The sequence below is a fragment of the Meleagris gallopavo genome, chromosome 2 (assembly GCF_000146605.3).
Source record: "Meleagris gallopavo isolate NT-WF06-2002-E0010 breed Aviagen turkey brand Nicholas breeding stock chromosome 2, Turkey_5.1, whole genome shotgun sequence".
Classification (NCBI taxonomy): Eukaryota; Metazoa; Chordata; class Aves; order Galliformes; family Phasianidae; genus Meleagris; species Meleagris gallopavo.
The window spans coordinates 84,459,625-84,472,991 of NC_015012.2; the positions used below are offsets into that span (position 1 = coordinate 84,459,625).

At 37.7% G+C, this 13,367-nt stretch overlaps 1 protein-coding gene across 1 annotated transcript in view; it reads right to left on the bottom strand.

The window, feature by feature from the left end:
• Window positions 1-13,050, bottom strand: part of ARHGEF10 (Rho guanine nucleotide exchange factor 10) — a 30,427-nt gene extending 17,377 nt beyond the window's left edge. The window contains exons 1-4 of the mRNA XM_010707783.3: window positions 12,937-13,050; window positions 11,518-11,688; window positions 9,560-9,705; window positions 7,184-7,359 (exon numbers count right to left, since the gene is read on the bottom strand). Of these exons, the coding sequence (XP_010706085.1) occupies window positions 7,184-7,359; window positions 9,560-9,705; window positions 11,518-11,688; window positions 12,937-12,984 (541 nt within the window). The 5' untranslated portion in view covers window positions 12,985-13,050. The remainder of the gene's footprint in view (window positions 1-7,183; window positions 7,360-9,559; window positions 9,706-11,517; window positions 11,689-12,936) is intronic.
• Window positions 13,051-13,367: the final 317 nt, after the last annotated feature.

Genomic DNA, 13,367 nt, shown 5'->3' on the forward strand with positions numbered 1-13,367 from the left:
GGTGACAGAAACAGTTCTGTCAGAAGAGAGGAAAACAGGAGGTCCAGTGCAGCAACAGGCACAGAGCATGCAGGCAGTTGCTCTGTAGTACACCAGCAGGACAGCTGTGTTTTCCTGGGCTGCATCCTAATTGCAGTTACAGGTCAGAGCTCCTCCCATCCCTGCTCTGTTTCCATGATGGAACATCCTGGAAACAAAGGGACTGTGGAATGAAAGAAAAGAGGTAACAGTTCTTTCTCACCTCTTCCTCTTTCAGCGTCTCAGAGGGGCCAACAGAGGGTGGAAAGGAACTGGAAACCTCTGCTCCATGAAAAGAGAGAGAAGCTGCATGCAGCCTCTATGGTACAGTTGCACGGGTGTAAAGGGTGAGAAAGGAACTGGATGTGAGAAGATGAACATCAACATAAACAGGCAGAGAAAGTACGTGTGTGAACATGCTCACACAAAGTACTGCAAGTAATCCTGAGACAGGTCTGCAAGTCACCAAGCTGCCAGAGGTTTCTACTGGAGTTTGCATTAGATTATCTGCAACTCATGTGGAAACCATGCTGCGAGGAGCTTTACCTCCCTCTTCCATACTCCCTTGAGCATAGCTAGATTTCAGCTCATTTCACCGTCTGTGTCAAGATGTGAATGGGACATCTGGCAAGCCAGGGAAAGGATGCTAAGAAGTGAACATGAATGTGAAGCTCACTAAAAATCATTTGAAAAACGAAGAGAAGAGTCTCTTCCTAAGTAGGTAAAAAAAAATGTAGCATCTGATTTATTCTATGCATAATCCACCAGCTGAAAACTTATCTTCTCAACTAGAGAACTATTTCATGTCACCAGTTTGCTGTGTTTGAAGTGAGATTTATTTAAAATCTCTGGCCTTTTGTTCACATATATCAACGACAGTTTATATTTATGAACATGTTACATCTGCTTTAGCATACAGACTAGCTTTGAAACAAAGATTTACATTGTTAGTCTATACATATGTCACAGAGATGAAAGTTGGTTCAACTAGCAATTCATGCTATTATCATCAATTTAAATCCTTATCACCAATGCTGGAGTTGATATGTCATTTAATACTTGAGTCTTGTTTACTCTGGACATTCTATTACAATCACCTAGTCTTAAAATGATGACAAAATTTATTATTTCCTTCCTATTATTTTCCTTCCTTAACTCTACAGTTCTTATTAGACAAACCAGCAAAAGTCAGCCTCAATGGCAACAGCCGACAGCAGCACTACTTCCGCCTTTCCATTGAGTGAGACACTGACAACAGCACAAGCACAAACTGTGGCCCATCAGACACCCCACTTGTTTCCCTGGTAACACCCTGAGATCTACAAGAACTGACTGCATAAAGCAGAAGGAAACTCAGAAGTATCACGTCTGCACGTCAGTGTTGTGTTACTACTACGTTTGACAACAAACAAAAACAGCAGAGATCTAAACCACAAGCAAATGGGAACGGAGTACAGATTTATACTTCTAAGTCCAATCAGAAAAGTATGGAAGTCATAGTTTAGCAGAGCTGAGGTTGAATTTTTATTATGAACTGCAAACCTGTGAAACAAAAAATAAAATTTTGTCATGAATAAAAATGTGTTTATTATTTTTTTCATTTTACTGCCATCTCTTGCACTCATCGTTGCATGATATATGCTGTACAGATGGGTCTTGCTTATTTTCTCTTTCATCTTTTTAATTAAAATAAAATACTTCGTTCCACATGCAGTAGCCTATGCTGCGTATCACTCCTAATGAACGTGATTAGCAGCAGTAAGTCAAGATGCTGCTGACATGCACTAGCTTCTCACACAGTGCAATATGTTTATGCCACTCTCTCTTTGTGTCTCTGGAGTCTCTACTGCCTGCTCTTAAATGTAACAGTGTAAAAAACTTCCAGAGCTCACTTTCTGTTTTTGAGCTGCCTTGAGTATCAGAAAACAGAAAACTCAGTGCAGTCACTGCCACTGCAGCACCAAGCAGGAATTCATCTCAGCACAAAATCCACATTTGACCATCCATCAACAGTTTGCAGAAATTGCAAACTCAAAACAATACATGCTGAGGTCTAAGGAAAAAAAAAAAAAAACACACAGTATGTTCCTATACTCATTTTCAAAGAGCAGAGAAACAGACATAGTCTCAGTTACTCTGTTTGTAGAAGGATGATCTACAAGTGAAGGTCAATTTCTGATTCTTATAGAGTAGAATATAGTGAACATAGCACATTTTTACAAGAAGTTACAAATTTGCCTTTGACCATATTTTTTATAGCTTTTGGAAAGAAATATTTAGGACTGGATTAAAAATAAGTTGTATTCACCATTCTTTTACCCATCCTCTTTTTCATCATAAGAACACTGGTAGCATTTAATTTATTTGTTGCGCTCTTTCCACAAATTCAATCAGCTTGTCCTCTTTGACTGAATGAATTCCATTCAATAGGATACAACTTTGCAGTAAGCTTTCTCAAAAGCCAATAAAAGAACAGAAAATCCCTAATAAACAATAAAACAAGGAAATGGTCAACAGGTAAGATCCTTCAACTACTACAGATCATTCAGGAGGCAAAAAAAAAAAAAAAAATCGTAAACAGACACAGTGATTAATTTGGAATCATAGAATCATTAAGGCTGGAAAAGACTACTAGGATCAACCAGTCCAACTGCTGACCAATCCCCACTATGCCCACTAAACCATGTCACTCAGTGCCACACGTACCCTTTTCTTGAAAACTTCCAAAGGATGGTGACTCTACCACTTCTCTGGGAAGCCTCACCAGTTTTTATGAGAAGAGATTTTTTCCTAATATCTAACCTAAATACTTAAGATGCTTAAATAATCTAAAATAACAAAAACATAAAATTCACATTAGCAATAAGCTAGTGCTTGAACAGTCATGGATTACCCTTCAGTTCTTCTGTGAGAAAGCACAATTATCCATGGTACTCAATCAGGTGTGGGTGGTTTTTTAGAAGAACTGTAGTCTCTAATAGATTCCTTCCAGAGAGATTGTGCTCTCAGCACACCACATTTTATTGGTGAGGAAACCAAGGAGCAGAACATCAAGACATAACCATGAACAAAAGCTAAATCCATGACAGAGCAAATAATAAAATTCAGGATCCCTTAAAATTCAGGAGCCTTTCAAATATTCATTCTCCCAGGACCATATAAGTAGGTTACCTGTAACCATCCTGGACAAAAGGAAAAAAATGAAAGGGAAAAAAAAAAAACGAAATCAAACTAATAGGTCAGATGTGAATGTTGAATCCGTCACTTTCAGTAATTTAGACAGAGGAGGCAAAAACAATGCATGTATCAACAAAACTGTCCGGAAGAATGGAATTCACTAATTGACATTAAGTACTGAAGATGTGTAGTTAACTGTCTCTTCTTTTGAGCTTTTCAACGACTTATTATCTCAGTTTATCCCCATATTATACAATCCCTTTGCCACAGTTCTGATTTTTCACACTAAGAAACTTCACTGAGCATAATAGTATTTGTTATATCTTACTATAAAACAAATCATATGTTTTTATAACCACCTAAAACACACTTCAAATACCAATTACTGAAATACATCATACAACGCAATTCTTCCAGTAAAGTAAACTGAAGTAAATAAAAATCAAGAATATATAACTTCCTGTTCATAATGACAATATTCTTTTTTCCTATTAATTCAACTTCTCAGCACTATAACTGGGTCTCAGCTTCTTTACATGATCCAGCACTATTAAAGGGATTGGAAAATAGAGTAAGCAACAGCCTCGCTGTAACAGAATGTGGATTCAGTGGGAAGAACTTCATCTTGCAACCTGCAAATGGCTCAGCTGATGAAAATTAACACAATAGACCTGTTAGGCACACAGAGTCAAGGCAATGATTCTGCTTGAGATGCCAGAGTCTCATCCTCACAGGCTTTCAAATAAAACTAACTCCAATGCAAGGGACAAGACTCAGCCTGATCTGCTCAAAGAAAAAAAAAATACCATAAACATGCTGTTTTTTCTGTCTGTAGAAAAAAAAGAAATGTCTTGTGCTTCAAATATTGTTACAGGGAACAAACACAAGTTATAACTTTACTCCACTACAAAACATACTAAGTAGAACTTCACCAAACAGCTGAGGCTTCAATCTTTCTCTATGTTTGTAACTAAAAGAGTTTGGTTTTGGTGCTAAGGGAGAATATCAGGAATAAGGCAAAAACACATCAAAGACAGAAAGAGCACAACAGATCAGGCTAAGAAAAATGTTTTGCTTTCCCCACACACTCCTTTCCCCTTAGGCCACACAGCATCCCGTGGAAAATGACAAGAAAGCTTAAAAAAAGATGAACTGAGCAACTCCTAAATGGATTCTCCAAAATTCAGAGACAAAGTACTGTTACACAAAGCAGAACTGAGTAGAAAGCTGCAAATGAATAATTTTGCCACTAAAAAAGATGCTCACGCAACCTTTTTTTTTTTCCTCTATCGATAGCAGTACTGAAGCATGCTCTTGATTTATAGGTACTAATAAAACTTTTCAACCTTTCACCAGTTGCATATTACAACCTACACAAAATAAATTCAAATTCAGCTATTACTTTTTCCATAGCACCCACAGTAGTCTGTACCTTTAAACCATCCTATTTTTTCTTGCAGCATAGTAGACAGCTTAAGGTGCCAATTGCATTTAACCAAGAACAGTGAGATAAACTTACGACAGTTGCTTTCTTATACCAAGAATTTTGTTGGAGAAAAATATGCCACAGTAAGAGAAATTTAATCAATAACCAGCAATCTTCACAAGCACACAACCAGAAACTATTAAGAATCCTTGCTGATCACAGCAGTAACATGAGAGTCTCAACCTTACTTGCATTTAACCTAGAATACTGCAGATAAAAACGTTCCTTTCTCAGTTCTCCAGAAATAGAAGAGGTGACTCCTCATTATTTAATGCTTTTACACAGAATCATCACTACTCTGCATCTCTCCAGTTCATATAAACTGGAAACAAGAGCTGAAATCACAGCTCTGCAAAATTCTACGTCATGGGAACCCAGAATTTTGCCTGTAGCATCCCAAAATGCTTCTGACCATTTGATGCTTAAGCTGCCTTGATAATGGATAGATTACAGCCACATTCTATGAGGCCACAGCAGTATCTTGGTATACTTCAATAGCAGAAGGAAACATAACTTTATGGTGATTAGGTTATATTTAATGCTTTGTCATTTGTGGTAAATAAAGTATTTTTTTGTTTGATGATGACATAATCTTTGTCTTTGTAGTGGCTGCACTATCAGTGAAGTTTCTGGCTATTTTGATAAGTGCAAATAAACAACAGAGAACAATTACACAGTCATAACAGTCCTTTCTCTCTACAAGACGACTATTTTCTCAGCTTCTTTAATCTTTAGCAGCCAAGAAAGTTAGAACTAAGGGGACACTGCTACAGAATAACTAACGCAATTAAGTATCTCTTCAAACTTGTCTACACAGGCCAATTCAGGCAAGTCTGCATTTGGAGTAACAGCTAGTTCTGACAGCACCACAGGTAAAAAGCAAAACTACACTCTTCTCCCTTTCATGAATGATCACCTTTGATTTAGTTGGATCATTTGGGATAAATGCTTAATTAAAATTGAGGGAAGATGTATTCATTTCTATAATTAGTATCCTTTCTATGCTTTTTAATTTTTACCTTTTGATCCTTTATATTAGAAGACTGAATTAATTACACGATCAGAGCTCAGTAAGAGAACAGTCAGTTCCGCTTGCTTTTTATCTATTGAGCACCATTTAAGCTAATGTTTGAGAAAACACATGATATGCTAAGTCATTTATTTGTGATGTCACCACATACCATGAAATTCAAGCAAGTTCTACAGGATGGTTTGGATAAAGGTTTTTCTTTTTTCCCCCCCTCATCACCCATTTTCCCATCTGATATTGCTGACTCGGAAAGACTTGGTATATTCAGCAATGAAGCTTCTGCACAAAGTTGCACAATTGTTCCACCTACATGCTCCTACAAGAGAAACTCTGATTCTAATTAAAAGGTTCCCCTTATACACTTTATTCTTAGTGTCATGTATACAGCAGGTGATAAATAATAATTTAAGAGTTCTCATCTCGTTATTTAAGCAGCCCCTTAATGTTTTAAAGGAGTTACAAGAATAAAGACATCCTTGAAAATGAGACAAGTACCCATAAAAGTGCGAGGCTATTTGCAGAGAGAGGAGCAAGAAGGCTCAACACTGTCACTAAAAATAAGGAGGGTATTAAATGCTGCAGCTATCCCTAAGATGGTTCTAAAACATGACTGTGAGAAAATTCATGAGGCAAAGAGCACAATATAAATAAATGCAGTGTGAAAATTGCCCGAGCCAGCACTGAAAACAATCTAAATTACAATCCATTAACAAGGATCACTATCTAGATATATTAGATATGCTTACAAATATGATATTTAGACAAAATATATAAAAATAATTCTTTACACATAAAAGGCAAGCTACTGAGTAAACTTTTGAAACTCATCTCTTGGGGGTAGTTGGCAAGCTTATAGAAGGGATTAATGAGCACAAAGAGTTTGCAAACTTCAGAGTCAGAAGTCAATTTTGGAGAGAGGCTGGGAGAAAGTTACGTACTGGCAGATAGTTTCAAAAATATTCATTAAAGTTAAAGTGTTTTTTGTTTTTTGTTTTCTTTTCCCCTGAAGAACTTGATACTGTGTTTGGAGGATACAACCCACTTCACAGAAATAACTTCTGCCCTCCAGTAACAATTGTATCCTGGCTCTTTTTCCACAGCAACAGGGTGGCTTGCCATCTTCACAGAAAAAACTTCCTTGCTTTAACTATGAAATGAGAACATTAGCACAACCATGGGACAGCAAACCACACCAGAGCAAACCTTTTTGCATGTACACACATTCATGGCTTAAAACTCTAAAACTGTTTATGCACTCATGAATAAAACCCTAGGACAAATACAAATAATTCATTTTGCAAGGCAAGGGATTGTCTATCACTTTACGGACTCTTGGTTTACAAAGAAAGAGGTTGTATTATTGTCACGTTACAGAACTCTTCATGCACCACATGTTCAGTATTCCATTTTGTAGTCCATCGCAACTGAAATATAGATTTTACCAAAAAAAGTGTAGAACAGCTGTCACTTACTTGGCTTAGAGTTTACAATAACATTTTCAGCAGAGTGCTGGGGTGGAAACCTGCAGTTCTCTCCTTGGCCCTCACTGCTCCCATACTCTATGACTTCCACTTGTCCCAGTGGTACGCTCCATTTTAATAAATACCTCTGGCCAGTTGTCACAGTGCCACTGCTTTCGTAGGAAGTGCTGGAAGATACATAAATCATTGCAGTGACATGTCACTGTGTTTTATAGCATCCTAATGGTTAATCACCCTGAGTTCTGTGCACAACTTTAAACAAATACGTGCATCAGGATGACTTTTGTGACTGACTTGTGCTGTGAGTGCAACGATCAGCTGTGCAGGTGCAAATAAACTTATTTACAAGCAGCACAGGACTACCAGCAACAGGTCCTCTATTTTATTACTTCTATAACAAAACATCAATTACCATTTTTAAGATCAATACACACTCGAACACCTTAAGTGCTTGGACAATGCTGTCATTCCACCTTTTCCTGATTCTTCTGTCTTTCAGAACAATACCTGCAATAGTGCCAAAAAGTAGTAACTGCTGCATAGAAAAATCTGGATGGTGGGACCTTCAAGTGACCACCAGGAGGAGGAAGGTCAAGGCAACCTCCCAGAGGCTGCCCAGCTAACATTTCAGCTGAGCCCTACAGGCCAGGATGTTCTTTGCAGCAGATTTTTTGCAATTGTTGTGGTTTCTGAGAGCCAACTACATGGGAGCTGCTGCTAACAGAAGTGTATATCACAACAGGCACTTCAGAGGAAACAGCATACTTAGGAAGTTCACTAGAAATAGAAATGGCATTAATGCTATTTTTCATTTGTTTCTTTCATTCCTCTGATTTCTTTATTCACATTCAATCACATGCAGCAAACATCTATTATCAAGTACAAAAGAGGCTAAAAGAAACAAAAGTGTTGGCTGAGATGGCTAAAATCTACAAGTTAAAAGCTTGGGAGAAATCAGCTTAATGTTTTTACTTGGAACAGTATCTGAATCCCAAGGTTCAGCTTGTCAGCTACCTATTCACAACACATTCACTCTTGTGTTTCATTGAAGAGGCACATACAAACAGAAAAAAACACAAGTGCCAGAAATTACACAAATATTTACGAACTCCAGATCTAGTTCAAAAGAAAGAAAACAACAGCAGCACACAGCTGTTTAGTTGCTAGGAATAGTATCCAGCTCATCGAACTCCTGCTTCTTAAAAGATAGATCTCCAGTTCAAGCCAGTCACTTAGACTGCACATGAAGAAGGTTCTACAGAGGGTCACGAACTCTGTGTAAATACGTCTTTTGCCAGCTATAGAAATTTAGTTTGGAACCAATGGTCCCCAGGCTCCTGGGATATCTGACTGTTTCTGTAAAAACTGACAAAAAGTGGTCAAGAAAATTGAGCCGATTTCACCAGCATGTGTAAAGTTTCTGAAGAAGCCTAAATCTCCAGGGTGGATCTGTAGGCATGCATACAGAGAGTTTGAAAATGACTGATGCTCCACAAAAATCAAAAGGTACATTCAATAGCATGCATTTCTTTGGACCAAAAATTCTGGACTGGATACTGGTGTCATACATGAAATTTGGTAGATATCTCCTTCAGTCCCTAAAATGCTTATGCATTTTTTGAAGCACAGTCATTAGAAGATACTTCTTGCTCACTGACATGAGACCAAGCATTTGCAGAAATGCAAAAATATGTACTGTATTCACTCTTCATTAATGAACTAAGATATTAACTCATATCAACTTAAGAAAAGCTGTAAGATTCAGTCTGCAATTTCTCTGTCAGAACGTACCAACACATAAAGCTTTTTATGATACAAGCAAGACTGGAATGTGAGTTGGACCTTGGCATGCATGGTGGTATAGTAACAGTAATAGCTACTGCCAACTAAAACAGAAGGCATGATGGAAAAATGCCTTCTTCAAAGTACCTCAGCTTTCAACCTTCAATGTTTGGCCTCAGAGATAAAAAACCTTTCCCCAGCTGAAATTTCTTTAGCAAGTTCCATTTTTTTTCTGGCTACATGCATTAGCTTTGGTTCTTGTTTTGTTTTAATTTGGAAACTCTGTCAAGTTGCAGATGTGCGACAGTGTGAATTTAAGGAATAAGAGAGAAAAAAAAAATCCTACTGCAGCATGCCTTCACTCCACTAAACACTAATGCACGTGAGTGATTAAACAGCATAGAACACCTTTACATGTAATTTCCGACTTATTTTATATAGATACAGATATAAAACCTAGTTGTCTATTCATTATGACAACTAAGAGAAATCATTGGCCATCGGAAAAACAAAAAAGTTTTTTCACTGTCATTTTTTCCAGCTTAAGCTTTGGTGGCCATTTAAAACATAGGAATGAAGTCTTACCGCACGTTCACAGTCGCGCACATCAGCACATCGTTTAACATGAAAAGTCGTCGCTCTTTGGTTTTGATAATTTCTCCTTTGTCATTGTAGACTGTTTCCACCATATCATCAGTCCGTATGAGGTACCTGTTCCCACTGCTGAGTAGCTAGGTTTTAAGAACAATCAATTTTCCATATCATACATATTATACAGAATACCTAACATCCAGTGCAAAAAAGATAAAAGAAAATACAACCATTTGCCATAGTAATATAAATGCTCCCAGGTGGGTTTGCCAAATAAATTATGCTTTTTTACTGATTTGATTCTCGTTTACAGATAAGTTTACAGCAGCAGTAACATATGCCCCCAGAAGTATGGCCTGCAGAGGTCTGCAGTCTTTATAAGGAACATGCAATTCCCTCTGAAAGTCTTCCATACTGATAAAGAAGCCCTAGTGAGAAAAAAAATCATAGCTTCCACAGCTCCTGTTGTTTCCTTCCCTCATTTCTTCTTTCACAGTGCATTTAAATGCTATGCACGGTTCCAGGCATCCCAAAGGGACATTTCCCACAGGAGTGGGTGGATAAAGAATGCTTTTACCTTCTGTCTCCACTGGCTCTCAAAGTCAGCTAAGGAGTGCAGCTGACATATTTCCACAGACTGCCAAGACTATGACATGTACAAAAGATGCACGACATGTAAATTGTTCCTGCAATTTTTGTTCAAGTACTGAGGCTCAACAATGTGTGCAAGAATGAACCAGTTCCTCACAGGTCAAAGACATTTCTGCAGCAGCCAAGAGAATGAAATGGTCTGTAACTCACTCGCTTCCTATCTATCCACATCCTTCCTTGCTTGTTTCACCATCTGGCACTGTTCCAAATTTGTATAAGCAAATATTAGGTCACAAGGCATATCTCCCAGTGTCCTCTCAGTCTCAGAATTTAACACTGTATGGTTTAGATCATTGGATAAAAGAAATCTGGGCTACATCTTAAAGGGCATATTCTATGTCTTTAAGTCCTTCAATCATTTGTACCTGATCATTAGTAGCTAATTCAAAAAGCAAGAGCGTAAGATCTGGAAAAGAAAGTAAAATCACAAAATCCATCCTGCAACACATGTAGAATAGAAGTACTCTTCCAATATGACAATGAATTCAGTCTCCCATTTTTGATAAATAGGTTAAGACAAGCATATTCTGGTTGACTGCTTTCTCTCCTTAAAACTACAAGACTATTAATCACAAATAAAAATACTCCTTGCACTCTTTTAGCACATCCTCATTACTCCAACCCAGAATAAGTCCACAGCACAATCATCTGTAATTTCATTAAAGCATTAATTAGAGCATTAGGAAAGACAGAAGCAACTACAGTGCAAATAAGCATATATATTTTCACAGTACAGATATTCACTAACAATCTCAAAGAAAACTGTTCCTCCCCTCCCACCAAATACCTTCTATAGTTCTTTAAAGACTTTTCTATTGTATGATCTAGGTGTATGAATGAAACAGACTGTGATGTTCCTTAAAACAAGGAAGATAATGAACACGTTCCATAGCACACCCTGAACTGCTCCACAGCTGGAAGCACTGCTGTATGAGGAACTGGCTCCTTCCTTTATACAGGAGTAACTCCGTAGTTCTAGGACAAATTCAAAGTTGAATTTTCTTATGCAGGAGATCTGCATGAAAACTTACTACAGAAACGAGAAACTTTATTATCCTATATTGCTGTTATTTCAGCATCTACCCCCCCCTCCCCCAGCACACAATGGTTAGAACCAGCAGACCTATTCAGTCCTGGAGATGACCCACATCTCACATCTACCACTAGAACCCCACAGTATTGAGCACCACAGAAAAGCCCACAAAGGTGTCCTTTCAGTGTCCATTCTAAAGCTTGTTCAAGGCCAGAAACTAATAACAACATTAAGTCTTTCACCACACATTTCAAACGTATTTCCTAACCTTGTTCAGGTAACGTTCGTTCATTGCTTTTGCTATTTGTTTTATTTCACAGCGCTGATCTGCGTCCCTTTTTCTTTCATTCAGCTTCTCTGCTAGTGTTTCAAGTTCCGTAAGAGCCATCTGCAGGGGTAATCTGTCAGGATGTCCTTTATTTGTGTTCTTCAACATATCCTGAGGAGTAATGATAAAACAAACAAACAAAAAAAAAAACAGGTTCAACTTCAAACTCAAGTCTGAAAGGCTAGAGGATGTCCAATGGAATTGTATGTTAAGTTAACATCACATTCTTTAAAGAATAAAAACAATAAATATCTAATGAATATTCAGACAGTGCTTTAGCTATTTTCCAAAATATCTTCATAGTTTCTAAAAGATACTGAATGGAGTTGCGTACAGCTTATTTATAGAGAGAAAGTAGGGAGAAGTAACCTGAAAATAAATGTAAAAACATCAAATGCAGAAGTAAATAAATGTAAGTTGCACGTAATATTTAGTAATTTGAAAATCAGTATTATAATAAATAAGTGTACAAGCAATTATTTAAAATTAAACTTTTCTGACACTTTCTACTATAATATCTTTACAAATCATGTAATATATATTATTATAAATATCTATAATATCTGTGCTATATTCTGTTTATTACTGTCATTATTCCTCACTGGAACATTGACTGCTTGCTCATCCCAAAGCAGCAGACCACACTTATTCCATGGAGGTCACAACAGCTTCTAAAGAATCCTTCCCTTCTGTAGACATACACTGGAACAATGCTCCTTTCACATAGCACTTAAAAGTCACCACGTATTCACTACAACTTCCTACTATAGTAAACTCCATCTCTTCTGCTACCTTAAAAACATTTGCCAGAGCTATCTAACTTCATGCTCCCACCACAACTACCTCTGAATCTCACCAGTAATTCCTGGACCTTCATCCCAAAGCCTGCCCTGTGTGACACCGCAAACTTCGCACTCACTGTGTAGACCTGTCGTGGCCTGGAAGACCACTAAGCTGGCCTGGAGCAAGGGAACCGTGAATTGTGTGCGGCATTTCGCTTAAGCAGAAAATAATACCACACCATTGCTACTAGTATTTTAAAGTGTTACTAACTAACCAACTGCTATGAACAAGTAGCACTTTCCATGTGAATGAACTTACAAGCTACATCTAGCTTAGTAAGCCTAGCAGCCTAGAGTACATCAAATTTACTGAGATTTTCCTGCAGTATGTGCAATCAGACTAAGAGATCAGTACATTATGGTGCATTGAAGTTCTCTTCCCTGTTGTTTCCTCATGATCCAGGATAACTCCTACTGCAGCATGCTTCTCTCCAGCAGAAGACAGCTACCCAGAAAGCTCACAGGCAAGCCACATGAGAACATTCTTGGGTAAATCTGTTTGGTAAACATTCTTTACCTGCAATAGCAGAATGAACTGTGGGAAGCGCTGGATAGGTTTCATCATTAAACCATACAGTGTAATCCGATCAGGGCTTGACTCCTGGCACTGCTGCAATGCAAGAATGTCACACTGTTTACTTCTGTAAGTGTATTTTCATCAGGCACAGAATGAAAGGAAAATATGTTTTGAAAGTTCTTCAACATAATTACCATTCATTACAGCAGTACTGCAAATATTCTCATTTTCATTTTAAAAAATATTTTTTTTAAAATCATTATTAAGATGATGGCATGGTCACTCAACTGAGATCTCCTCCCTAAAAAAGTACAGCTGGGATGGAGCTCCACCATCAAGGTAGTACATGTATATACACTGTTACAGCACCTTCATGCTTTTCACATAACCAGCACCATGAAATGTCTGCTTAACATCAAGGACAATAAAGC